Raw genomic sequence first — 24730 nt, forward strand, 5'->3', positions numbered from 1 at the left:
GTGCGATGGTACAAGCTCAAATCAAAAATCATTTATTGTAGGACATTTTAGCCGCTTATAAATGTCAAGTTTTTGTATTAATATTTTTTTCTTCAATATACTGATTCAATTATTATATTATGTTGTATAAATTTGTGTGTAAATAAATAAAAAAAAAAATTGATAAAAACTGGCAAAAAACTCAACTGAATTTCTTTTTATTAGAAACCAGTTTATTTACATTATCTGCATATAGGTGTCTATGTAGAACATTAATCAAATCAAATCAAAACCAAAGATCATTTATTCATGACATTTTAGCCGCTTATGAACGTCAAATTTTTGTATGTCTAACATTAAATGAAAATCCAGTGCATGAACAACTATTGCCATGCACGCTCGTCATTCAAGTAATCGTTTAGTGAGTAATAGGCTTTGCGCAGTAAATATGATTTAACAGATGTTTTGAATTTATTTAAAAGTAATTCCAATATATCCTTTGGTATCTTATTGTAAATTTTTATACCCATTCCCATAAAAGACCTATTACCTTTTTCTAAACGATACTCAGGACTTTTAGTTTGTCTTTAAATCTAGTATTGATTATAAAAATAATGGAAGAGATTATTACTATACATCTATACATATAAATAAAATTGAAGTGTCTGTTTGTAATATTGAAATAACCGTTTTTTTACTACATGCATATGAATATAAATACGGTACATACACCAAAATAACATTTTTTACTATTTTTGTCTGTCTGTCTGTTTATTTCGGCTAATCTCTGAAATGGCTGGACCGATTTTGACGCGACTTCTATTGGCAGGTAGCTGATGAGATGTAATAAGGAGTAACTTAGGCTACTTTTATTTTAGAAAATGAAAGTTAAATTCAGAACAAAAACAGCTAGTATAAAATCTATTTCAACAATGAACTTTTGTACACTAGTGCGTGTCGGACTTGACTGGTTTTTGTAATATATACAAAAAAAAAGTAGGATACTAAAGTTCAGCGTACAGTGAACGCATCCTGAACAAAATGCAACAAAAAAAATGGAATTAAATGCCTCCTAATGGCAATGAATGGTCGGCTGCGTTCTGCGACCAGTGTTGTAACGTTGTCGATGTATTATATCGATGCATTAGTTGTCATCGATATTATAGTTATTTATTTGTTTCAACTTTATCGATATTTGTTATCACTAGTAGTATAAAACAAAGTCGCTGTCGCTGTCTGTCCGTCCCTATGTATGCTTAAATCTTTAAAACTACGCAACGGATTTTGAAGCGTTTTTTTATAGATAGAGTGATACAAGAGGAAGGTTTATATGTATATTTAATACATGCATAATATTGTAGAGAAACACAACAATTTTGGTATATAGTATCAGCATTGCACCCGTGCGAAGCCGGGGCGAGACATTAGTTAGTTATAATTGCCGATGCAATGCTATATTCTATATCAACAGAAAATAAATGTAAAAAAAATGTCATAACGAAGCGAAACGACGCAGTCTGTGATACATGTTATAACGGATTGCCCCCCATGTTTAATAGAAATAGAAATAGAAATAATCTTTATTCAAATAAACTCATTACAAGCACTTTTGAATAGTCATATTTTGATTCTACCACTCATTCGGAATGCAGATTCATTACAAGAAGAATGAGCAAGAAACTTGTGTGTTGCTCTTTTTAATAGATGTTATTTTTATATAAATAATTACAGTATACAAAAAAATATCATTATGAAAATTGACTAGATATAGAAATAACGTTGCAGTGCCTAAAAGGTGCGTGTTATGTGTGTGACTTAATTCATTGATATACCATAATTGTGTAACGCAATGTAAATAAATAAGAAAATTAATGATAGGTAAATAGATAAAAATTTTTAGAGTTTGCAACAGAAACCCTGAAACCAATGAGTAATAAGAATAAGTAGTGTAAATATTGAAGAATAATGAAGGGTTTACAGGTAACGTGCAATAAATAGCATAGTATGTAAAAAAAGGGAAAAAATGTTTGGAATACACACACAGGATCGTAATAATAAAACAGGCCAAAACGATTAGGACACGATATGGGAAATTCACTTAAAGACGAGACTCCGTATAGTAGTTTCCTATAAGCGTATACAAAATTGCAAACCCAAAAGTATTATTTCAGAATGGCCTGTGATATAGTGATGTAAATCAGCACGTTTGATAGTAGATTGTGCGAGTGTACGTTTTATCTAACGACAGGTAGGTCACGCAGTTGGTCATATATATAGTTTATGTAATTAGTGTAAGCTAGAGTAATTCAAGATGTAACAGTTAATATATAAGTTACACCCTACTGTGTGTGTTTACTCTCACCACCCATCCTGTCATCACAGGCCTGTAGTTTCAAAGAAATAAGCCTTTGAAACTCCGTGGCCTCCTCTTGTTAGTACTATTATTATATGTGTTGTTAATATATATTTTTGTCGTGTCCAGCTGGTGGGATTACCATGCGGTCACCACGGGCAGTACACCTTCTACAAAGCTCTCCGGCTGACTGGGCCGCGCGAGAGGATCGTGGCCATCGGGGACTTCTTCTTTGTGAGGATCTGGCAGGACTCCGAGCTTGTCTCCATTGGTGAGTTGATTGAATTCTGCTGTCTCTGTAACAGAGGTGTGATATCTTAGTACATGATGGCACAGTGGATGGAAATTGCTATTTTTTTATACCACGATGTTGGCAAACAAGTACACATTCGGTCAACCTTTCGATAAACGGTTACCGAAACCTTTTTTGAACAAGAAATCTTCATAGGTTCAACCACTCGTCTTTGGGAGCGAGTGGGGAAATTCTTACTCAGCAAAATTCCAAATTCACCAAAAGGTATTTAAGAAACCTTAAATTATAAGGTTTCTTAAATACCTTACGGACATTTTCTCTAAAAACTACAGCATGGTGTTTTTCAAGAAGGATATATTAAGCAATTTCCCGACTCTTCTAACAGGCTGAAGAAGAGGAATTCGCAGAGGAATTTTGGTAAATGCCATGCTGTAGTATCTAGAGAAAATCTCGGTAAGGTCTTTAAGAAACCCTAATATACCACCCTGGTAAAACCCCATTCTGTAGTGTCTAGAGACAATCTCGGCCAGGCCTTAAGAACCTTTCATATACCCTTGATCACGCCATTCTATAGTCTTTAGAGAAACCTCGGCAGGTAATTCATTTCACTATGGAAGTGGTAGGAAGTGCAGTCGTATCTATCAGGCAGGAGTTGGCCTTCAGCCGCTCGGTAAATCCTTACGCGGGTTTACAGTGCCATCTACATTCGCCCCCATTTCGCCCAATGAACCTGTAAAGTTCAGGTACGGCCAATGGAAATAGAATATCTTATATATAAAATTCTCGTGTCACAGTTTTCGTTCCCAAACTCCTCCGAAACGGCTTGACCGATTCTCATGAAATTTTGAGAGCGTATTGTGTAGGTCTGAGAATCGGCCAACATCTATTTTTCATCCCCCTAAATGTTAGGGGTAGTCCACCCCTAATTTTTTTTTATTTTATGGTAAAACAACGTTTGCCGAGACAGCTAGTATTTTATAGAAATATGTGATTTTGCGGAAGTCCCTTTCATTACTTGATAGATATATATTATTTTGTTTAATTCCGCTATCATTATCATGTGTGAGACCACAAATATTCAGTGCGGAAACCTGACCACCGCTACTGGAAGCGTCACGACCTTCTCTATTGGTGATCAAATTCAGACCGTTATTGCATCTATTTACATCCATATTGCATCGTGTTTCGCCTCTAAACGAGGCGTCATCAGGCATTGAATAGAATCCTGATATAGCTTGGGAGGCTAGCGTTGACTGTTCGGCTACCAGACTACCACCGATTCTGTCGTATCGTGTCTAATATTTATATGGTATCAAACAAGAAGCACCAGCTTTTAAATGGAAAAATAATAATCAAAATCGGTTCAAGTAGAAAGAAACATTGGAGTAACTCATATAAAAATTCTGTTGATTTGAGAATCTATATGTTTGTTTTTTTGTACCTTGAAGATGGCAATCAAGGTATGAAAAGAGAAGTACCATCTTTTAAATGGAAAAAGAATTACCAAAATCGGTTCACGTGGAAAGAAATTATGAGCGCATAAAAACACTGTTCTCTCATCTCTTCCTTTGATGTCGGTAGATTTTTAAAAAAAAATATTCGCTTCTCCACAGGCGAGCTCCAGCTGCTATGGACGGACAGGGTGTCTGATCAGACCCTGGTCAGCCTCAGGCTGTACTTCCTGCCTGAGAACACGCCGGACGGTCGCGGGCTGCACGGCGAGGTGAGTGTTATGACGTTACTGATTTATATTGCGTCATACTCGGGAACGGGTGCTATGCGTTGTGATGACCTATTGCGCGGTCAAATGAGAGTGTTTCGTTTATAACACTAATAGCGTTCCGCGGTTTTACCTGTGTTAAAAAGGTTATTGTAACAAGAATGAATGGTGTTTTTTTTATCGATTGAAGACTTGTGTATTAGTGTTACTGTCCTTGTGATAATCCTGGTTTTAATGGGTGATAATAATAAAAATATCTCAGGAAAATTCACGCAGTATCATCTAGTCTCATGGTAAGTAGAGCTTGTGTTATGGGTACTAGACAACTGATATAAATACATAGATATATTTTCTGTCAATGCATATATCATACATATATTGTTAGGGAAAATACTCTCTGCTACCAAAATGTTAGGGAAAGTACTATGTATATATATAGGGAAAAACGTCTGTCACGTATGTATGGTACCTGTATGGTTCTGCGGATTTCTTGGGCTTCAGGGTCTCGAAGGTATCTTCGCTAGCTTTCCAGTTTCACAGTAGGTTTAACACAGTTCTAATTTATTTTAATTCACACCACAATGCGCGCGCGCGTCAAGGCCGCTGTACGGTCAGTTCAGTACTAGGTAAGGGAGGGGAAGTAAAAGCGCGGGAACAAACTAACGGACTCTAATATAATAATCTGTGTTTACGATGATACAGGGTAGATTTTGAACATATATACATACAGAAAACACCCGGATACAAACAATTATACTCATGAATATAATCGGTCTGGGTGTTTTCTATGTATATGATTTATATCTATGTATTTATATGAGTTGTCTAGTACCCATAACACAAGGTCTGCTTAACTTAGGACTAGATGGCGCTTTGTTAATTGTCCAGGGTTATCTTATCTATACATCTATACATATAAATAAAATTGTAGTATCTGTTGGTAATGTTGAAATAACCGTTTTTTACTACATGCATATGAATATATACGGTACATACACCAAAATAATATTTTTTACAATTTTAGTCTGTCTGTTTGTTCCGGCTAATCTCTGAAATGACAGGACAGATTTTGACGGTACTTTTATTGGCCGGTAGCTACTGTAATAAGGAGTAACTTAGGCTACTTTTATTTTAGATAAATAAAGTTAAAATCCACGCGGACGAAGTCGCGGGTACAGCTAGTTATTAATATTGTAAACTCTCAATTAGATCAGTCCACTCTTGATGCGTTGGCCCGGGCCAGGCCCATCGGAAAGTGAATTGAGATTGAGTGAAGATTTATATAATTGTATATGCATATTGGTAAATGTAACTGGTTCCTAGGAAAAGAAAAAAATAGAAAGAAAAAACATAATACTATAAACATACAAAAACAAAAAAATATATAGGAGCCTAGGAGCACAGCCTAACACTTCTGAAGAAAAAGGAAAAAAATCGTAATAAAGATAGGTGACACTGCATGTCGTCAACTCACCCGGCCGGCCAGCGGAGGTCCTGGGCCAGACGGATAAGGTCTGCCTCGGTGCCACTGTTAGGCAAATTGTAACATCTCGGCTGGAGTTGTACAAAAGTGGAAATTAAAGAAATATAATAATATTAAAGTAAATTAAAAAAGGCACGGACGAATATGTCTGTGGAAAATTGTATATAAAATAAAAAATAAATATTGTTAATGCAAAAATGGTAGGTATGAATGTTTGTTACTCTTTCACAAAAAAACTACTGAAGGAATTTTGATGAAACTTTACAATAATATAGGTTAAGCATCAGAATAACACAGGCTATTTTGTTTTATTAAAATTTAACGCAAGCATACCTAATTTATAATAAAATGTATGTTTCGCGTGAAGATGATCGAGTCTCAATTAGTCCTGCTTACGCCCTCAAGTAATATGAAGTATGAACATAAAAATCTATTATTGAAAACATTTAAAAGCAGCTAGTGTGGAAACCACAAAAATTGAGTCCGCTCGATGCGGCCGTCTCGCTCGCACGCGCACTAGCACATTCGCCGTCTCTGTCTAATCCCCATTTGGTAACGCCAACTATTTCATGTATGAAATTACGATAAGTGTGTGGTCCAAATTGCAAGCGTAGCGGATTTATTTTATTTAAACAATGATTTAAACCGCTGTTCTTATTAAAAAAATTTCTAAAATAAAAGTGCATATAAATAAATTGTAGTGTCTGTTTGTAATATTGAAATAACCGTTTTTTAATACATGTTTATGAATATAAATACGCCAAAATAACATTTTTTACAATTTTTGTCTGTCTGTCTGTTTGTTCCGGCTAATCTCTGAAATGCTGGGCCAATTTTGACGGGACTTTGATTGGCAGGTAGCTGATGTAATAAGGAGTAACATAGGCTACTTTTATTTTAATAAAATAAAGTTAAATTCCACGTGAACGAAGTCGCGTGTACTGCTAGTATACATATACAATTATAGTGTCTTGTGTATGCCATCTACCTTTTCAGTGTACATTAGTTCTAGATTCCAGGTTATCTGTAAAAATTGCTTACAGCGGTAAGACCTCCTATTGTTATTAATTTTCTATTTACTGTTATTCTTATCGTATTTCTTCTACGTGCACAGTAATTTATTAATATTACTACGGCCTCGGTGGTCTAGCGGTCTAGTACACCGCTTTACGTCCGATGGTCGCGGGTTCGACTCCTCGCACGGCACAAACATTTGTAATCATGAGTAAGATTGTTTGTATCGGTCTGGGTATTTTCTATGTATAATATGTATGTATTTACGAAAAAAAAATTATCTATGTATTTGTATCAGATGTCTAGTACACATAACACAAGCTTTAGCTAGCTTAACTTGGGTCTAGATGGCGCTGTGCGAATTGTCTTGAGATTATTATTATTATTATTACTACTACACCATTACAGCACTGTAATTAAAAAAAAAACAAGGAAAGTGATAAATAAAATGACCAGTTGAGTTTCTTACCAGTTCTTCTAAACTGAAACGGTGTAAGGATGGGGATAAAAAATTCTGACGTGCATAAGTGGCCAAAAGTGTTCATACATTAATAAATGATTTTGACTTTGAAATAGAATGAATATACTAAATAACTCACACATCGAATATTTACAAAAAAAAATATTTAAATCACTTTTAAATTATTACACGTGGTGTATTATTTTTGTACCACGCACCCACCTCTATAACCTATCTGCATTCGAATTTCAACTTAAATGCTATAGTTACAACGGTGGAAATACACTGTACAAGTAGTGGAGTAATTTCGTTGAACGCTATGGGATTTTTATAGAGCGGGCGATGTGATTTGATCATTGAAATATTTTATTGATTTTTTTTTCTACGACCGCGGAAACAATGGCATGTCCTCGCAGGCTGTCGGCCGTGACGCGGTACGTCATTAAAAAAACAACTAGCTTATTGTAAGGACTGCTCTGATGATTATTACTGTTTTATTTTGTTACTCAAGTAGCTGTTTATTGAGAGGAGTGATCTTAGAGATCAGATTTGCACTCTTTGTAACGATACTCCTCCGAAATTACTCGACGATGAGACCAAAATTTCATCGAACGTCGACCTTCGGGTCTCCAACGGTTAGCACTCAAAAAATCGGATCGGTCAAGGTCGTGTTTTTAAGAATAAACACGCTCGCATCCACATGTGACCTGGCGTGTAAACAACACACCGGTAACAAATCTGGCAGTTTATATACACACAGTCCTTAAATATGGAATTCTCAACAACATTTATTTTAAATAGCAACACACAAGTTTCTCACTCGTTCTTCTTGTGATGAGTCTACGTTCCGAATGAGTGGTAGATTAAAAAAATGTGACTTTGCAATAGTGCTTATATTAAGTTTATTTGAATACAGATTGTTTCTACATTACATACATTATACTAGTTTTACATATTTCTATATGTAAAACTAGATGTGCCCGCGAATTCGTCCGCGTAAATTGTCGATACTTCTATATAACCTTTCAACCCCTTACAACCTTTTTTCGGATTAAAAAGTAGCCTATATCCTTTTTCAAATTCTAGACTATATGTGTATCAAATATCATTTAAATCGGTTCAGTAGTGTAAGCGAGACAGACGGACAGAGTTACTTTCGCATTTATAATATTATTAAGGATTACTTTTAGAATACGATATTTCGGTGTCCCCTGGAAAGTGAAATTATATGTCTAATTTTGATTCATCGTGAATTAACCACGATATACTTGCAGATGTGATCATGTGATCATCGTGAATTCTCCAACAGATCTGATCATGTGTTCAAACTCATCATGAAATTATTTTTCTGTACCTATAGTATCAATAACATAGTTTTGAAATTATTTTGTTACTCGCACAAATGGATGTTGTTAAGTTATGTTTGATGTGATCGTGAATTCACCACGATGTAGTAACGGATCTGATCATGTGATCAGACTCATCATGAAATTATTTTTCTGTACCTATAGTGTCAGTAACATAGTTTTGAAATTATTTTGTTACTCGCACAAATGGATGTTGTTAAGTTATGTTTGATGTGATCGTGAATTCACCACGATGTAGTAACGGATCTGATCATGTGATCAGACTCATCATGAAATTATTTTTCTGTACCTATAGTGTCAGTAACATAGTTTTGAAATTATTTTGTTACTCGCACAAATGGATGTTGTTAAGTTATGTTTGATGTGAGCTGTGACTACTATATGTTGTTTACATATAGTTCAGAACTGTAGTTTATTTACTACCTACGACTGGTTTACTAGTTCAATATATCAGTCTGTACTGACCAATATATATAATACTGACTTGCGTAGCACATGCTGGTGGTCACTCTATTCTTCCAAATTTGAATTTAAAAATGAATCTGTATTATTGTAAACATGTACAACGTTTATTTGAAAAGAATACGAGCTGTGTTTCTTGTCAGTTCTTCTCATCTCGAAATCATTACGAACTGACGGTAGATTTGACATATCATAAGAGTCTGTAATAGACCTACATATTATTTAGTGCAGGTGGGGGCACCATTCCATTATCATCCATTAAAAATATATATGAAAGTATCAAGTACTGCCCAAAGAGTGTACAATATTTTCGTTGGACGCCTTGTGACGACTTCGTATTATAAAAGCAATGGAGTGGATTTTTGAACTAAATATTTTAATAATTTTAAATTTAATAAAAAAAAATTTGCATTATTTTTTTTATTAGAATTAAAGTTTTACTTTAAATTTAAATTAAAATTTAGTTTCTAAAGATAATATACCAATCATTCTTTCGTCCAATTCAAACGGGTATCAAAATTACGACGGCCTCAGCCGAGGTTCGAACCCTCAGACTAAAGTCGTATCCGTCAGACGAGAGTTGACCTTCAGCCGCATAAGTCCTTCTTTTGGTTTGGAGAGCCATCTGCACTCGCCTCCTATCGTCCGGTGAAGCTGTAAAGGCCAGCTGCGGCGAACAGTATTACTGTAGTCCGAAGTATATATTATTATATAATTCCATACTGTACATCTGTCGTTTGTTTGTTTGTCTGTGTTTTACACACGTGATAATATAAATACCTCAACTCAATTGTATGTCGGAAGTTTTTTGTTTTTATAAATTAACCTTAATATGACCTGACCTTTAACTTGTTATCACTGTACTTTGAAATAATTCAATATCACAAACATGACGACCTCGGTTATCTAGTGGTTGAATGTAACGTCTCACTTCCGATGGTCGCGGGTTCTGTGCCCACACAATACATTTTTTTTCTGATGTAATGTATTTGTTCGATTGATTAAACATACTAATATTATAAATGTTATAGTGTGTCTGTCTGACTGTTTGTTACCTTTTCACTAATAAACGACTGAGCAGATTTTTATTGAATTCTTCTGAAAATAGATTAATAGGATAGATATAACAAGGACAGATATAGACTATATTTTATGTTAAAATACAGGCGGAGTCGCGAGTAACAGCTAGTACAAAACGTATTTCAATCATCATGTTTATGATTTACTGAGATTTAAACTTACTGGCTTCTATAATATTACAAAAAAAATGTATAATCATAATCGATACAGCTGTGAAATCATAACAAACAAACAATCTTACCTTCATATTTAGGTAACTAGTAATTGAGTAAGCGAATTACCGCGAGCGGAGACGCTAGTGAAAGATAGTTAATACTATGTATTACGATAGGGAATAAAAATATTAATATAAAAAACTTGATGTTCATAAACGGTTGAAATGTCCTACATGAATAAACTATTTTAGTTTTGATTTGATTTGTTTAGGTGCGGGAAACCCAATTTTTACGTTGTCTGTACATTATAAACGGTGCCAAATGCTTCGATACTCGTAGTTCGTCGGTCGGACTACAACTTAGGTATTTGTATATCTTATCTACGACTCTTTGTGAACACAAACGATAACAACGACCGATGGGTTACCGTCGCGGCGTAAAGTGCTTAACGTGTTTATTACAATAATAATGTATCCCACATTACATGGTACACGGGTCGTCACAGTACATGGATCGTCCGATGTAGCTGTAAAGGCCAACTGGGGCCAACAGCAATAGAGTAAGAGTTGAACCCGAAAAAAAGACTTTGTAAAAAGTTTGTTTGTAACATTTTATCTATACATCTATGCATATAAATAAAATTGGAGTGTCTGTTTGTAATATTGAAATAACCGTTTTTTACTACATGCATATGAAAATATATACGGTACAAATAACATTTTTTATCATTTTTGTCTATCTATCTCTCGGTTTGTTTGTTCCGGCTAATCTCTGAAATGGCTGGACCGAATTTGACGGAAAGATTAGTTATTATTAGTTAGATCATTAATCTAACTATGACGAAGTTGCCATATTTGTATGTTTTAAATGATTCATATTTGACATCGAAAGCATTTTGGTATCGACTGTACATGTAATAATAATAACAAGAGTTGAAGTTCTTAATGTGCCTGTTGATAAGGAGTAGGTCTACAAGATTCTTGAAAATACCTATAATATTAAATAGTTCAGCAATAATAGATGAAATATATCTAAATATATATAACTCAAAGGTGACTGACTAACATAGTGATCTATCAACGCACAGCCCAAACCACTGTACGGATCGGGCTGAAATTTGGCTTGCAAGTAGATGTTATGACGTAGGGATCCGCTAAGAACGGTTTTTGATTAATTCTACCCCCAAGTGGATGAAAGAGTGTATGAAACTTTGTCAATTTTAAACCGATCGGGCTGAGACTTTGCATGCATAAAGCTACTATGACGTAGGCATCCCCTAAGATAGGATTTTGATAAATTCAAAACCTAAGGGGATAAGTTAACGCGAGCGATGCCGCGGGCAAAAGCTAGTGTATGTATATATATACTAGCTGATCCGGCCACGCGTTGCTGTGGCTAAGGTTCTTTAATAAAACAATATTGCGAGTTGGATCAAATTACACACAATATTCAAATTAAATTTGCAATCGGTTCAGTAGTTTAGGAGTCCATCGCGGACAAACAACGTGACATGTAATTTTTATATATAAAGATTTGAATTTGGATTTGAACTCGGATTGGATATTTTAGATGCGCAATTTTTTTATTTACTTACCCTTGTTTAAGTTTCTTGCTCGTTCTTTTTGTGATAAGAGACCTTGCCTTGCCGATTGGGAGTAGATTAAAAAAATATGTATGACTATTCAAAAGGGCTGAAATTTATGTTATTTTTTGAATAAATAATTTTCTATTACCTTTTATATATTATTGGATGCGAGCAGCGCAGGACTGATCGTTGTGGAGTTTTTTGGGGGGAGGCCTTTGTTCAGCAGTGGATGTCTTCCGGACTGAGGTGATGATAATATTCTATTCTATTTTGACTAGTAATGTATGTAAGGGTAGTAATTCACACGACTTTGCATATGGCCTTCACAATAAAATTTTGTTTGTGGTTACGGCTACTGATTGTTATTTCTCATATGCATGCTTTCTGAGGGTTTAGACTATATTATGTGTACCAAATTTCATGTAATCCGGTTCAGTCGTTTTAGCGTGAAAGCGAGACAGACGGATAGAGTTACTTTCGCATTTATAATATTAGTAAGGAGTAAGGATTATTAAAACGTAGCATTATAGAATGCAAATAAATAAATAAATTATTTAATACAAATTTTTATACCACTCAGCGAGGTATCGAACCCGCGACGACTCCATGGTTTTCCCATTTGGCAATTATATACCAGATACGTTGTGCCATACATACGAGCGCGCGACTGTATTGGAATATGTACGATTTTATGATACTTTGGAATCGGTTAGTATTTTCTGAGTTCTCGCTCTACTACTTACCTACTGCGCCGCGCCGTCTCGATCTGTTTGTTAACGGTGTTTCCATCAGCGGGTGTCAGTAGGATTTTTTTTATTGGTGTTGGCTAGATTTGAAGTTACAACCTTTAATCTTTTTCTATAATATCATACATCAATTTAAAATATAAATCTGTTTGCAATGCTCGTGTTTTTGAAATTGGTTAGTTATACCTTCTCTTCATGTTTTCCTGGTACTTTTTCTATAATATGACACGTCAACATAAGAATTAATCTTTTGCAAACCTCGTGTTTTTGAAGTCGGTTAGTAATTGAGATCATTTCATCACGATAGTATCATATGATGGTCACATATGCAACGATGTATGTTTGTATGCACGAGACAATAGCTTGTTACTGAGAATTACGATGACGTCATGTTGTGAATCATTTGTAAATAATTTGTGATTAGATTGGTGAAAAAAAAATAGGATTTTTGTTGTTATAAAGTTTTTTTTTATAACAAATGGGACAAACGAGCTTGCGGCTCACCTGATGGTAAATGATTACCGCTGCCGATGTGCAATTTTGAAAATTGACATTAAAAAAATAGTCAGCATCTATACATGTAAATAAAATTGGAGTGTCTGTTTGTAATATTGAAATAACCGTTTTTACTACACGCATATGAATATGAATACGGTACTTACACCAAAATGACATTTTTTACAATTTTTGTTTGTCTGTCGGTTTGTTCCGGCTAATCTCTGAAATGGCTGGACCGATTTTGACGGGACTTTTTTTGCCAGGTAGCTGATGTAGCAAGGAGTAGCTTAGGCTATTTTTATTTTAGAAAAATTCTCTAATTGACTTTTTTGTTAAATTCTACGCGGACGAAATCGCGGGTACAGTATAATAAGTGTCAAGTAAATGTGATGCAGACGAAGTCGGGCGGGTCAACTAGTAATAGGATAATGTTAATTTGTTAATTGTTTTTCGGTGTGTAATGAATTTGTCGCAAATTTTCCAGTAATTATTGTAGAGGAATATTGAATTATAATGGATTTAAATTGGTAATGAGTGAATACAATGAAACTATGTAAATTAATACGATCGGATAAAAAAGTCACTGGTCACTTATGTTTTAGAGTTCTCTATGTTTAAGTACTAGCTGTATTCTATTACATAAAAAAAAAAAACGTTAAATTCGCGACGCGACATCGTCCGCGTGGAATTTAACGTTTTTCTTTTTCTGCGATGAAATCTCAATTACTAACCGACTTCAAAAACACGAGGTTTGCAAAAGATTAATTTTTATGTTGACTGTGATATTATAGAAAAAGTACCAGGAAAACATGAAGAGAAGGCATAACTGACCAATTTCAAAAATACGAGCATTGCAAACAGATTTTACTTTTTCTGTTGACGTATGAAAAAGTACCAGGACAACATGAAGTAATAGAAGATATCATATACCACATAACATTGGTACCAATGGGTTGATTTATTCACATTACTGCCAATACAAAAAATCACTGGTCACCAATGTTTTAGAGTTCTCTATGTTTAAATACTAGTTGTATTCTATTACATAAAAAAACAACAATGTATATTATATGTTATATTAACGAACATGTATAACAGAATTAGATATACTATTGTATTGGGCTTAGGCCTGTAATAATAGTTGTGTAAGTAAATAAAAAACGTTAAATTCGCGACGCAACATCGTCCGCGTGGAATTTAAGGTTTTTTTTTATGTAATAGAATAGAATAGAAAATCATTACGCCCATGCGGTTTAGCACCGCTTTACTCCTGATGGTCGCGGGTTCGATTCCTCGCACGGCACAAACATTTGTATTCACGAGTATGATTGTTTGTATCGCTCTGGGTGTTTTCTATGTATAATATGTATGTATTTACAAAACAAATATCTCTGTATTTGTATTAGTTATCTAGTACCCATAACATAAGCTTTAGCTAGCTTAACTTGTGTCTAGATGGCGCTGTGTGAATTGTCCTATAGTTTAGTTCATATTAAGCTTCGTTTAAAACATATACGGACCCCTATAGCTTTGTGTCCGGTCCGTCCTTACCTTTATTCATATTATCCTAGAAAACGTAACAAAGAAAATTATACAATAAAGTGTTTTTTATGCGTTTTTTTTTATTTTAATTAATAGTCGTCTAAAGACGGAAGTTAATAATACCTGAACATTATTTTAACCGACTTGGAAACTAAGAAACCAAGTTGACACATAGTTTTAATTTCAAGAACGCTGTAAAATCGCTGTCCTTTTTATTATTACTACTAGGGTCGGTGTTATAAGGGTAAGATTCATGACGACCTCGGTGGTCTAGCGGTCTAGCATACCGCTTTACGACCGATGGTCGCGGGTTCGATTCCTCGCACGGCACAAACATTTGTACTCATGAGTGTTTGTCTCGGTCTGGGTGTTTTCAATGTATAATATATATGCATTTTAAAAAAATCAATGTTTTTGTATCAGTTGTCTAGTACCCATAACACAAGGTTTAGCTAACTTAACTTGGGTCTAGATGGCGCTGTGTGAATCGTCCTGAGATTATTATTATTATTATTACACACCTAGTGTATGTCATAAATTTTTTTTATTAAAAATAAAGTTTTAGTTCAATGTTGGAATAGAAATAGGTGTAGATATATTCTTTATTCAAGAATATTATATATATATATTATTCAAGATTATATAAATAGATACCAAATAAACGTAATGTAGTTTAATAGACATATTTTTTTATTCTATCACTTATTCGGACCACAAGAAGAACGAGCGAGAAACTTGTGTGTTGCTCTTTTGAATAGATGTTATTTTAAATATATAAATTCACTAGCTGGTCCCTCGACTTCCTCCGCGGGGCATTTATTTTTGTACTTCTTTTTTTCTAAAATAACAAAATAATTCTAAAATAAAAGTAGCCTAAGTTACTCCTTATTACATCAGCTACCAGTCAAAAAATCGGTCCAGCCATGTCAGAGATTAACCGGAACAAACAGACCGATAGACAGACAGACAAAAATTATATAAAATGTTATTTTGGTATGTGTACCGTATATATATTTATATGCATGTAATAAAAAACGGTTATTTTAATATTACAAAGAGACACTACAATTTTATTTATATATATAGATAATAACAAGTAAGAGGCATGCGACATGAATATGGAAACCGCTACGCACTAACGATACACTCTTTTAATATTAATATATATGAAGTTTATGTTTTGGTGTTCTCTAATCAAAATGTAAAACAAAATTCTGTACAACATGTCAATGCTTCAATAACTAACAATTAAATATTTATAACATTAATACTATTATAAATTATTTTACTACATATTTCTACAACTTAGCGAATTAAATAAAATCTTAAATGGCGAGTAGCTGGTATGATATAAATTTTGTTCGTTATATTTTTTTCAAATGCAATGAAAAGTAATCATTACATAGTATAAAACAAAGTCGCTGTCGCTGTCTGTCCCTATGTATGCTTAAATCTTTAAAACTACGCATATTTTGAAGCGGTTTTTTTTAAATAGATAGAGTAATTCAATTCGCCGGGGTGAGTAGCTTGTAAATAAATAAGAATTAAAATTCAAAATATCTTTATTCAGGTAGGTCTATGACAGACTCTTATAATATGTAAAATCTAACGGCAATTAGGAAAGAAATAAATCTAGTTGTGAGACAGATTTAAACTCGTGACCTATCGTAATCTAAGTGGTTCATATAAACCACTACGCCACGACGTTCAGCGCTTTGTTTAAAATTAACTGCAGTGTGATTTAATTATAATTTGAAAAGTAATTAAAAAAACAAGTTTCCGAGTTGCCATTATGACAGACAGCCGGATGGGGACAACTTTCTACTGCGTACGCGAGTTGTAACGACACTGTGTTTGATATGCGTGACCGGTGATGCCAGATTTGGGGTCTCCCCCCCAAATATTGGGGGATTTAAGGCGTTAGGGTATAAGATATGGTTGGAAGAAATGGGGAATGGAATAGTGGACTCGTTTGTGCTAACGGTATTCACTGGTGGGGCATCAGTGGAAGATGATAGAAAGACATGGGGAATCAAATGGTGTACACGTCTGCGTTAACGGTATACGCTGGCGGGGCATCAGTGGAAGATGATAAGATGAGCGAAGTCGGGTCAGTTAGAACAACGTAGTCTATTTACCAGGGCGTTAGGGTATTTTAATATTTGGGTTGAAGAAATGGGGAATCAAATGCTATACATGCCTGCGCTATCGGTATACGCTGGCGGGGCACCAGTGGATGATAGGATGAACATGAAGATAGTTCAGTTCCATCATACAGTGAGAGTACCAGGATAACATGAAGTTACAGGCAGTTAGGTGATGTCTTTGGTACTTGCCACGGTTGATACTCTCTATGTATTATAGAACCGATGGTCTTCCATAATGTAATGGTGCACCCGTCTGTGCTGATGGTATACGCTGGCGAGGCACCAGTGTAGGATAGGATGAGAATGAGGTCAGGTCAGTAAGAGCAACGCTCTTGTCGGTGGAGCTCTTGCCACTTTCTACGATCTTCCATCATACTCTTCAAGGCTTGATACGACACGACTCCAATTCTGTTTTTAATTTGTTTGATGTAACTATGCCTTGGTCTTCCTCTCTCCCTCTTTCCTTCTCTTTCCCTCAATAATTAGCAGGGATGTAAGGGAGCTCCGTAACCGTAACCGTAACCGAATCCGAAATAAAAGTTTCGGATAATATCGGATAGGGGCGAAGCGTAATTGAGACACGTTATGTAACCATTTGTGTTTTACTTTTGAAATTCCTTAAAAAATTAATATCCGTAACCGAAATTATCAGAAACTAACGGATAATCCGAAATAATTTCATATCCGCATCCGCATCCGTATCCGGTATAATAATCATTCCTATATCCGAAACCTATCCGTATCCGAAATTTCATATCCATAACATCCCTGTTAATTAGTATCAAAACTTCATCGTGCCGTATCAAGTGCTCCAACATTTTTCCTCGTCTACTTTCTATAGCATTTAATCATCACCTGCTTCTTCCTTATCACATATTTTTTTGGTCGTCGTAATGTTTTTCTCTTCCATTCATCTCTGTTCGCAGTCATCTCGTTATTTACTTGCCTAGCCTATATAAATTAGTGCTGGTTGGTAGTTTGTATTCACGTTTCGACTTGTAAAATGTGAACTTACAAGGATTGTTTAAAAGAGCAACACACAAGTTTCTTGTTTATTCTTCTTGTGATGAGACAGCTTTCCGATTAAGTGGTAGATTTAAAAAAATGTTGACTATTCAAAAGTGCTTAAATTAAGTTTATTTGAATAAATGATTTTCTGTTCTATTCTATTCTACTTCCTTTCTTACCATATTATGTTTCACACAGTCCATCCATCTCTTTTTCGGCCTTCCTCTGCCCTTGTAACCATCCACATTCATATGTAACACCTTTCTTAAAATATTATCCTCATTCCTGTAGCATTGAATATCTGCCTTTTTTCTTTCATCCTGTGCAATATTTCTTCATTTCTTACTTTATGAAGATCTTTTGTTTAGTCAGCTTCTTTTTCTATCACTCATTCTGGAGACTACAGCATGGGGTTTTTCAAGAAGGATATATTATTGTTACCGGTTACCGTTTACCATTCCGATGCAAACAATCATACTCATGAATACAAATATTTGCACTGTGCGAGGAATCGAATCCACGACCATCCGTAGTAACGTGGTGTACTAAACCGCTAGACCACCTACAGCACAGGGTTTTCAAGAAGGAGATATTATTGTTTCTTCTCCTGGTGTTTCATGCGGGCTACGGTAAACGTTTACCATTTTAATCTGTCTGTCTGTTTGTTCTGGCTAATCTCTGAAAAGGCTGGACCGATTTTGACGAAACTTTTTTTGGCAAGTAGCTGATGTAATAAGGAGTAACTTGGCTTCTTTTATTTTAGAAAAATAAATTCCACGCGGACGAAGTCGCGTGTACAGTTTATATTAGTTGTGATTATGTATAGTGTTAGCGCCGGTGTTTGCTCGCACGCGAGTTGTGCGAGGTCGCAACCTCAATACATAGTGAATTGTGTATAATTGTTGTCGCTATGTCCCGTCTGTACAGTATGCGCATCTATACATAGCTACTAATAATATGAATCTGAAAGTTTTTATTTAATACTAGCTGTTCCCGCGACATCGTTCGCGTGGAATTTAACTTTATTTTTCTAAAATAAAAGTAGCCTAAGTTATTGCTTATTACATCAACTACTTTAGTTACTCCTTTTACATCGGCTACCTGCCAAAAAAGTCTCGTCAAAATCGGTCGAGCCTTTTCAGAGATTAGCCGGAACAAACAGATAGACAGACAAATAAAATTGTAAAAAATGTTATTCTGATGTATGTACCGTATTTATATGCATATGCATGTAGTAAAAAACGGTAATTTCAATATTACAAACAGACATTACAATTTTAATTTATATGTATAGATATATATTTTTTTTATTCTACCACTCATTCGCACATCAAACTCATCACAATCCGAAACACATGGAAATGAATCTACTAAAATTAAAAAATCATTTATTCATGTAGGACATTTTAGCCGCTTATGAACATCAAGTTTTTACATTATAATTATAATTTTTTCCCTACCGTCCAATTCGGTATATAGATCCAATTGAGAAGAACTGGCAAGAAACTCAATTGAATCACTTTTTTTTATAAAGTCAGTTTATTTACAATGTATATTTATATAGGTAGATAGGTAATCTATGTATTTATATCAGTTGTCTAGTACCCGTAACACAAGCTCTTTAGAATAACGGAGTTTAGTGAAAAATATCATGAAAACGAGTATAGACTGCGTTTGAAATCTAAATAAACACAGACGAAGTCACGTGTATTGGCTAGCGAAGTGTGTATCTGAAATATTTAATGTACAGTATTGACTTGGTTACCATTTTATTATGTAGAGAAGAAAATCTGAAAATCACTACCTCTTACGTCACACGTACTAGAAACAGTAATTCAAATTACGACCTTAATGCGACGGAGTAAAGAATACAATGTTCGAATATCAATACCCGCTAGTAATATAGTTCGCATCTCTAAGTTTAATGTTATAAAGTTGAAAATCGTATGTATAATTTCAAAGATTCGGCTCACGAACTCGTCTCTTATAACGTTAGTGGACCGCCGCGGATATAAAACGTCGTATGTCCTATTTATGTATAGGAATTTCGACTTTAACTGTATAGGGTTAAAGTGGATATTTACTTGGTATGTGTTTGTTGTTATTGTTGTGTTGGTGTGCGCAGCCGTAAAATTAGTTGCATTTGTGTGTGTGTATTAAAGGTTGCTCTGTTCGCTGAGTGGAAAAATGATGTAGCTCGGATTGTAATGTTTAGTATTTCATAATTTATAATTACTATGTAAATAATATGAATAAGAAATAAGAGTGACCTATTAATAATACATTAATAGATCATTATAGTTGAACAATTATTTACGATTGGTAAAATTTCCAATCCTAACATTGTGAACTAAGTTTACTTGAGTAAAAACTTAATAAAAAATCTTAATTTTATTAAAACTGCAAGTAGGTACTGATCAAATATTTTGTCTTTCTTTCTTTCTGGTATTGATATTGTTAGTTGGTTTAAATTTATGTATATAAGTATAAAAATCCTGATTTACATGTTGATTGTTTACATGTAAATTGGGATTATTAAAAATTCGAGGAAGATAATACTGACTCTGAGATTTTTTTAATTTGAATTCGTGTATTAAAAAGAAATTACATGACAAGACAGTATGCTATTTGTTGTCGATATAATGTTAGCTATAACATTAACTATCTTCATCATATTACATAGTATACAACAAAGTCGCTGTCGCTGTTTGTCCGTCCCTATGTATGTTTAAATCTTTAAAACTACGCAACTGATTTTGAAGCGGTTTTTAATATAGAGTGATTCTAGAGGAAGGTTTATGTACAACCGTGCGAAGCTGGGGCGAGTAGCTAGTAAATAATAAAATAATTTGTGTTAAATTTCTTGTTGCCAATGTGGCCGGCGCGGCGGCATGCGGCATGAGTATGTTTATGAAGTAATAATAATATCGCGCGAGTTGCAACGCTGCGACACTCAACGCCATAAATATCAATATACAATCGAGGTAATTTCTGCAGCTCGCTATAAGTTGATACCGCGGGTGTGCTCGCCACTTTTAATTGTTTTTTTTTTAAGAAACGTAAGTTTGTTATGTAAGTTGAGAAAGTTTGTGCGAAGGCCGTTGAAGTTTATTATCTGTGTGACGTAGTTTATATATTTTATTTTTTTATATATTTACAATTGTAATCCCAGAGGTAGTCTGAGATTTGGTTTTTCATTATGGATGAATATGGATCGGATCAGGAACTAACTGTATACGCTGGCGGGGCACCAGTGGAGGTTTATAGGACGAGTATGGAGGTCAGGGTCAGTTCCATGCTCTTATAAAATAATAGGTGTGATACAGTGAAAGTACCAGGATATCATGAAGTTACAGGCAGTTGGGTGATGTATTTGGTACTGCTCATATATATAGGCGACGGTTGACACTCTGTATATATTATAGAACCGAAGGTCCTAATGGAACATAATGGGCACCATTGGTGGATGATAGGATGAGTATGAAGTCAGGTTACTTCCTGGCTCTTATAAAATAATAGGTGTGATACAGTGAAAGTACCAGGATATCATGAAGTTACAGGCAGTTAGGTGATGTATTTGGTACTGTTCATGTATATAGGCGAGTTGTCACTCTCTATATATTGTAGAACTGAAGGTGTCTAGTACAGTGATGACATGATAGCTGTATGGTGCTGACGGTATACACTAGCGGGGCACTAGTGTAGGATGAGCATGAGGTCAGTTCAGTCCTTGCTCTTATAAAATACAAGTGTGATACATTGAAAGTACCAGGGTAACATGAAGTTACAGGCAGTTAGGTGATGTATTTGGTTCTGTTCATGTATATAGGCGAGTTGACACTCCCTATATATATTGTAGAACTGAAGGTGTCTAGTACAGTGATGACATGATAGCTGTATGGTGCTGACGGTATACGCTAGCGGGGCACTAGTGTAGGATGAGCATGAGGTCAGTTCAGTCCTTGCTCTTATAAAATACAAGTGTGATACATTGAAAGTACCAGGGTAACATGAGTTACAGGCAGTTGGGTGATGTCTTGGATTTTAGTTCATGTATAATAGTACGTTAGTGATTTGTAACAATTATAATTGTTCATTCGATGATTTCATATGTAATGAATGATAGTCGAACAGTCATAGATAATAAGTGTTTTTTTTATGGATGATGATGGAATCGAGTAACCATGTACCCTGACGGTACGCTGACGCGGCACCAGTGGAGGATGATAGACTGAGTTAAGGTCAGGTCAGTTCCATCCTCATATAAAATAATAGGTGTGATACAGTGAAAGTACCAGGATGACATGAAGTTACAGGCAGTTGAGTGATGTTTTTGGTTCTTACTGTTCAGGGGACGGTTGATACTCTAAACTGGAGGTGTCTGGTACAGTGATGACGTTATCAGTCGTGTTTATTTTATGTATGATAGTTGTATGGTGCACCCATGGTGCTGACGGTATACGCTGGAGGGGCACCAATAGAGGATGAAAAGATAAGATTGAAGTCAGGTCAGTTCCATGCTCTTATAAAGTAATAGGGAAAGTACCAGGATAACATGGAGTTACAGGCAGTTAGGTGATATCTTTCGTACTGTTCATATATATAGTACAATAGTGATTTGTAACAATTATAATTATTCAATTGATGATTTCATATGTAATGAATGATAGTCGAAGACAGTCATATATAATAAATGATTTTTTTTAATGGAATCATGGATGGTATGCCTTGGCGGGGTACCGGTAGAGGATGATAGGATGAGCCACGATGTGACAATAGACCTGACCTCATATTTCATAGATTAAAATATATACGTATTTTTTTTTTAATGATAAGAACGGAACGGCTAATGAAAGAAATAAAACACTTGAATACTGCTATGATAATGTTTTTTTTTTATATTTATTGATTCTTTGATATTCAGGAACTTACAAACTGCAAGCAAATTGCTGAAGTAATGTTATAAAATTTGTGTGTTTGTATGTTCTGTGTAATCTCCGGTACTACTGATCCGATTTTGAACATTCTTTTAACGTTTTATAGATCATTTAATGACGAATCCCATAGGCTATATAACATCACGCTACGACCAATAGGAGCGGAGTAGCATTGAAAAATGTGTTTTCCGGGAATGTGTGACGCAGACGAAGTCACGCGGGTGAGCTAGTATGTAATAACTTGACATAGTTTTCAGGCAGTAACGTTTTTATTTCAAATAAATGGCTATTGGCCTCATTGATAACGGTTTATTGTTTCTGATAAGAGTGTTTTACTAGTATACGTAGGCGGGTTTGTCTGAGTTAAGATAATTAAAAATATTTAATCATATACATAAGCTATCTTATATCTCAAAGTATTATCTTAAAGTAATTTGGAAGGGATGAACTAGGGGTTGAAAATATCTATCTTATATCTCAAAATATTTTGAAAGGAATGAAATAGGGGTTGAAACTATCTATCTTATATCTCATAAAGTATTTTGGAAGGGATGAAATAAGGGTTGAAAATTTATTACAGCAGACGAAGACGCAAGAATTAGCTAATTTGTTATCAATATATTACTTTGTGAAGCAAAAAATTTGTGTCCCTTTTAACGAAAATTGCTCAGACGGAGACGTATGAAATTTCGCACACTTATAGTTTATGTAGAGAAGGAGTTGAGAATGATATATTCTTACAATTATACATAAAAGTATATTAAATCTATACATATAAATAAAATTGGAGTGTCTGTTTGTAATATTGAAATAACCGTTTTTACTACATGCATATGTATATAACGGTACATACACCAGAATAACATTTTTTACAATTTTTGTCTGTCTGTCGTTTTTGACGGGACTTTATTGGCAGGTAGCTGATGTAATAAGGAGTAACTTAGGCTAGTTGTATTTTAGAAAAATACTCTTTTAACTTTTTTGTTAAATTCCACGCGGACGTAGTCGCGGGTACAGCTAGTATAATATGTAATCTATGCCAAATGTGTATGCCACTAATATGTGGGCAGGTAATGGCGGTTGAGAAGAAACGGAATAAAAAAAGTAACGTCACACGGTCACACGCGGCGCTGCGCTAGCCGGCCGCGCTACTGTATGTAACTGTCTGTTGTGTACATGAAAGACTAGCTGCACCCGCGACTTCGTCCGCGTGGAATTTAACATTATTTTTCTAAAATAAAAGTAGCCTAAGTTACTCCTTATTACATCAGCTACTTGCCAATAAAAGTCTCGTCAAAATCGGTCCAGCTATTTCAGATATTGGCCGGAACAAATAGAGAGACAGATAAAAATTGTAATAAATGTTATTTTGGTGTATGTATGTATTTATATTCATATGCATGTAGAAAAAAACGGTTATTTCAATATTACAAACAGACACTTCAATTTGATTTCTATGTATAGATAGAGAAAAATGCAAACTGAATCTTATATATATTAGGTATATTTCAGAATCATGTATATATATATTATTTATTATTTGTATGATTGAATTGTAACAACAGTTACATACCACACGGCGGCGTGAACCCTTCGATTATGGTAGAGTAGTGGGGGGAGCGAGCGAGCGGGACGCACGTATTGTTGTGAGACAGGGCGACCGTGGAGATGCTTAGTGCTACAATTTTACAATAATAACGACTCATTTATGCGTGTTAACCGACTTTAAAGAAGTACGTTATTTATTATGTATTATGTACATTTGCATGTTGAGTGTTACATGTGTCTCATCAATGATTGTCAATTGAACTGAAGTATCTAACCGAACTGGATAGGGGGTTCTTAGTAATGTAATAGAAATAATGTTTATTCAAATAAACTCATTACAAGCACTTTTGAATAGTCATATTTTGATTCTACCACTCATTCGGAATGCAGATT

At 34.7% G+C, this 24730-nt stretch overlaps 1 protein-coding gene across 1 annotated transcript in view; it reads left to right on the forward strand.

Moving 5' to 3' along the window:
- The window catches only part of LOC131840666 (AT-rich interactive domain-containing protein 5B-like), an 80231-nt gene that overhangs the window by 9401 nt on the left and 46100 nt on the right, over positions 1 to 24730 (forward strand). Inside the window, exons 2-3 of the mRNA XM_059188844.1 lie at positions 2462 to 2603; positions 4199 to 4308. Of these exons, the coding sequence (XP_059044827.1) occupies positions 2462 to 2603; positions 4199 to 4308 (252 nt within the window). The remainder of the gene's footprint in view (positions 1 to 2461; positions 2604 to 4198; positions 4309 to 24730) is intronic.

This window comes from Achroia grisella, unplaced genomic scaffold, assembly GCF_030625045.1.
Source record: "Achroia grisella isolate CSIRO2021 unplaced genomic scaffold, CSIRO_AGI_Agris_v1 utg149, whole genome shotgun sequence".
Lineage (NCBI taxonomy): Eukaryota > Metazoa > Arthropoda > Insecta > Lepidoptera > Pyralidae > Achroia > Achroia grisella.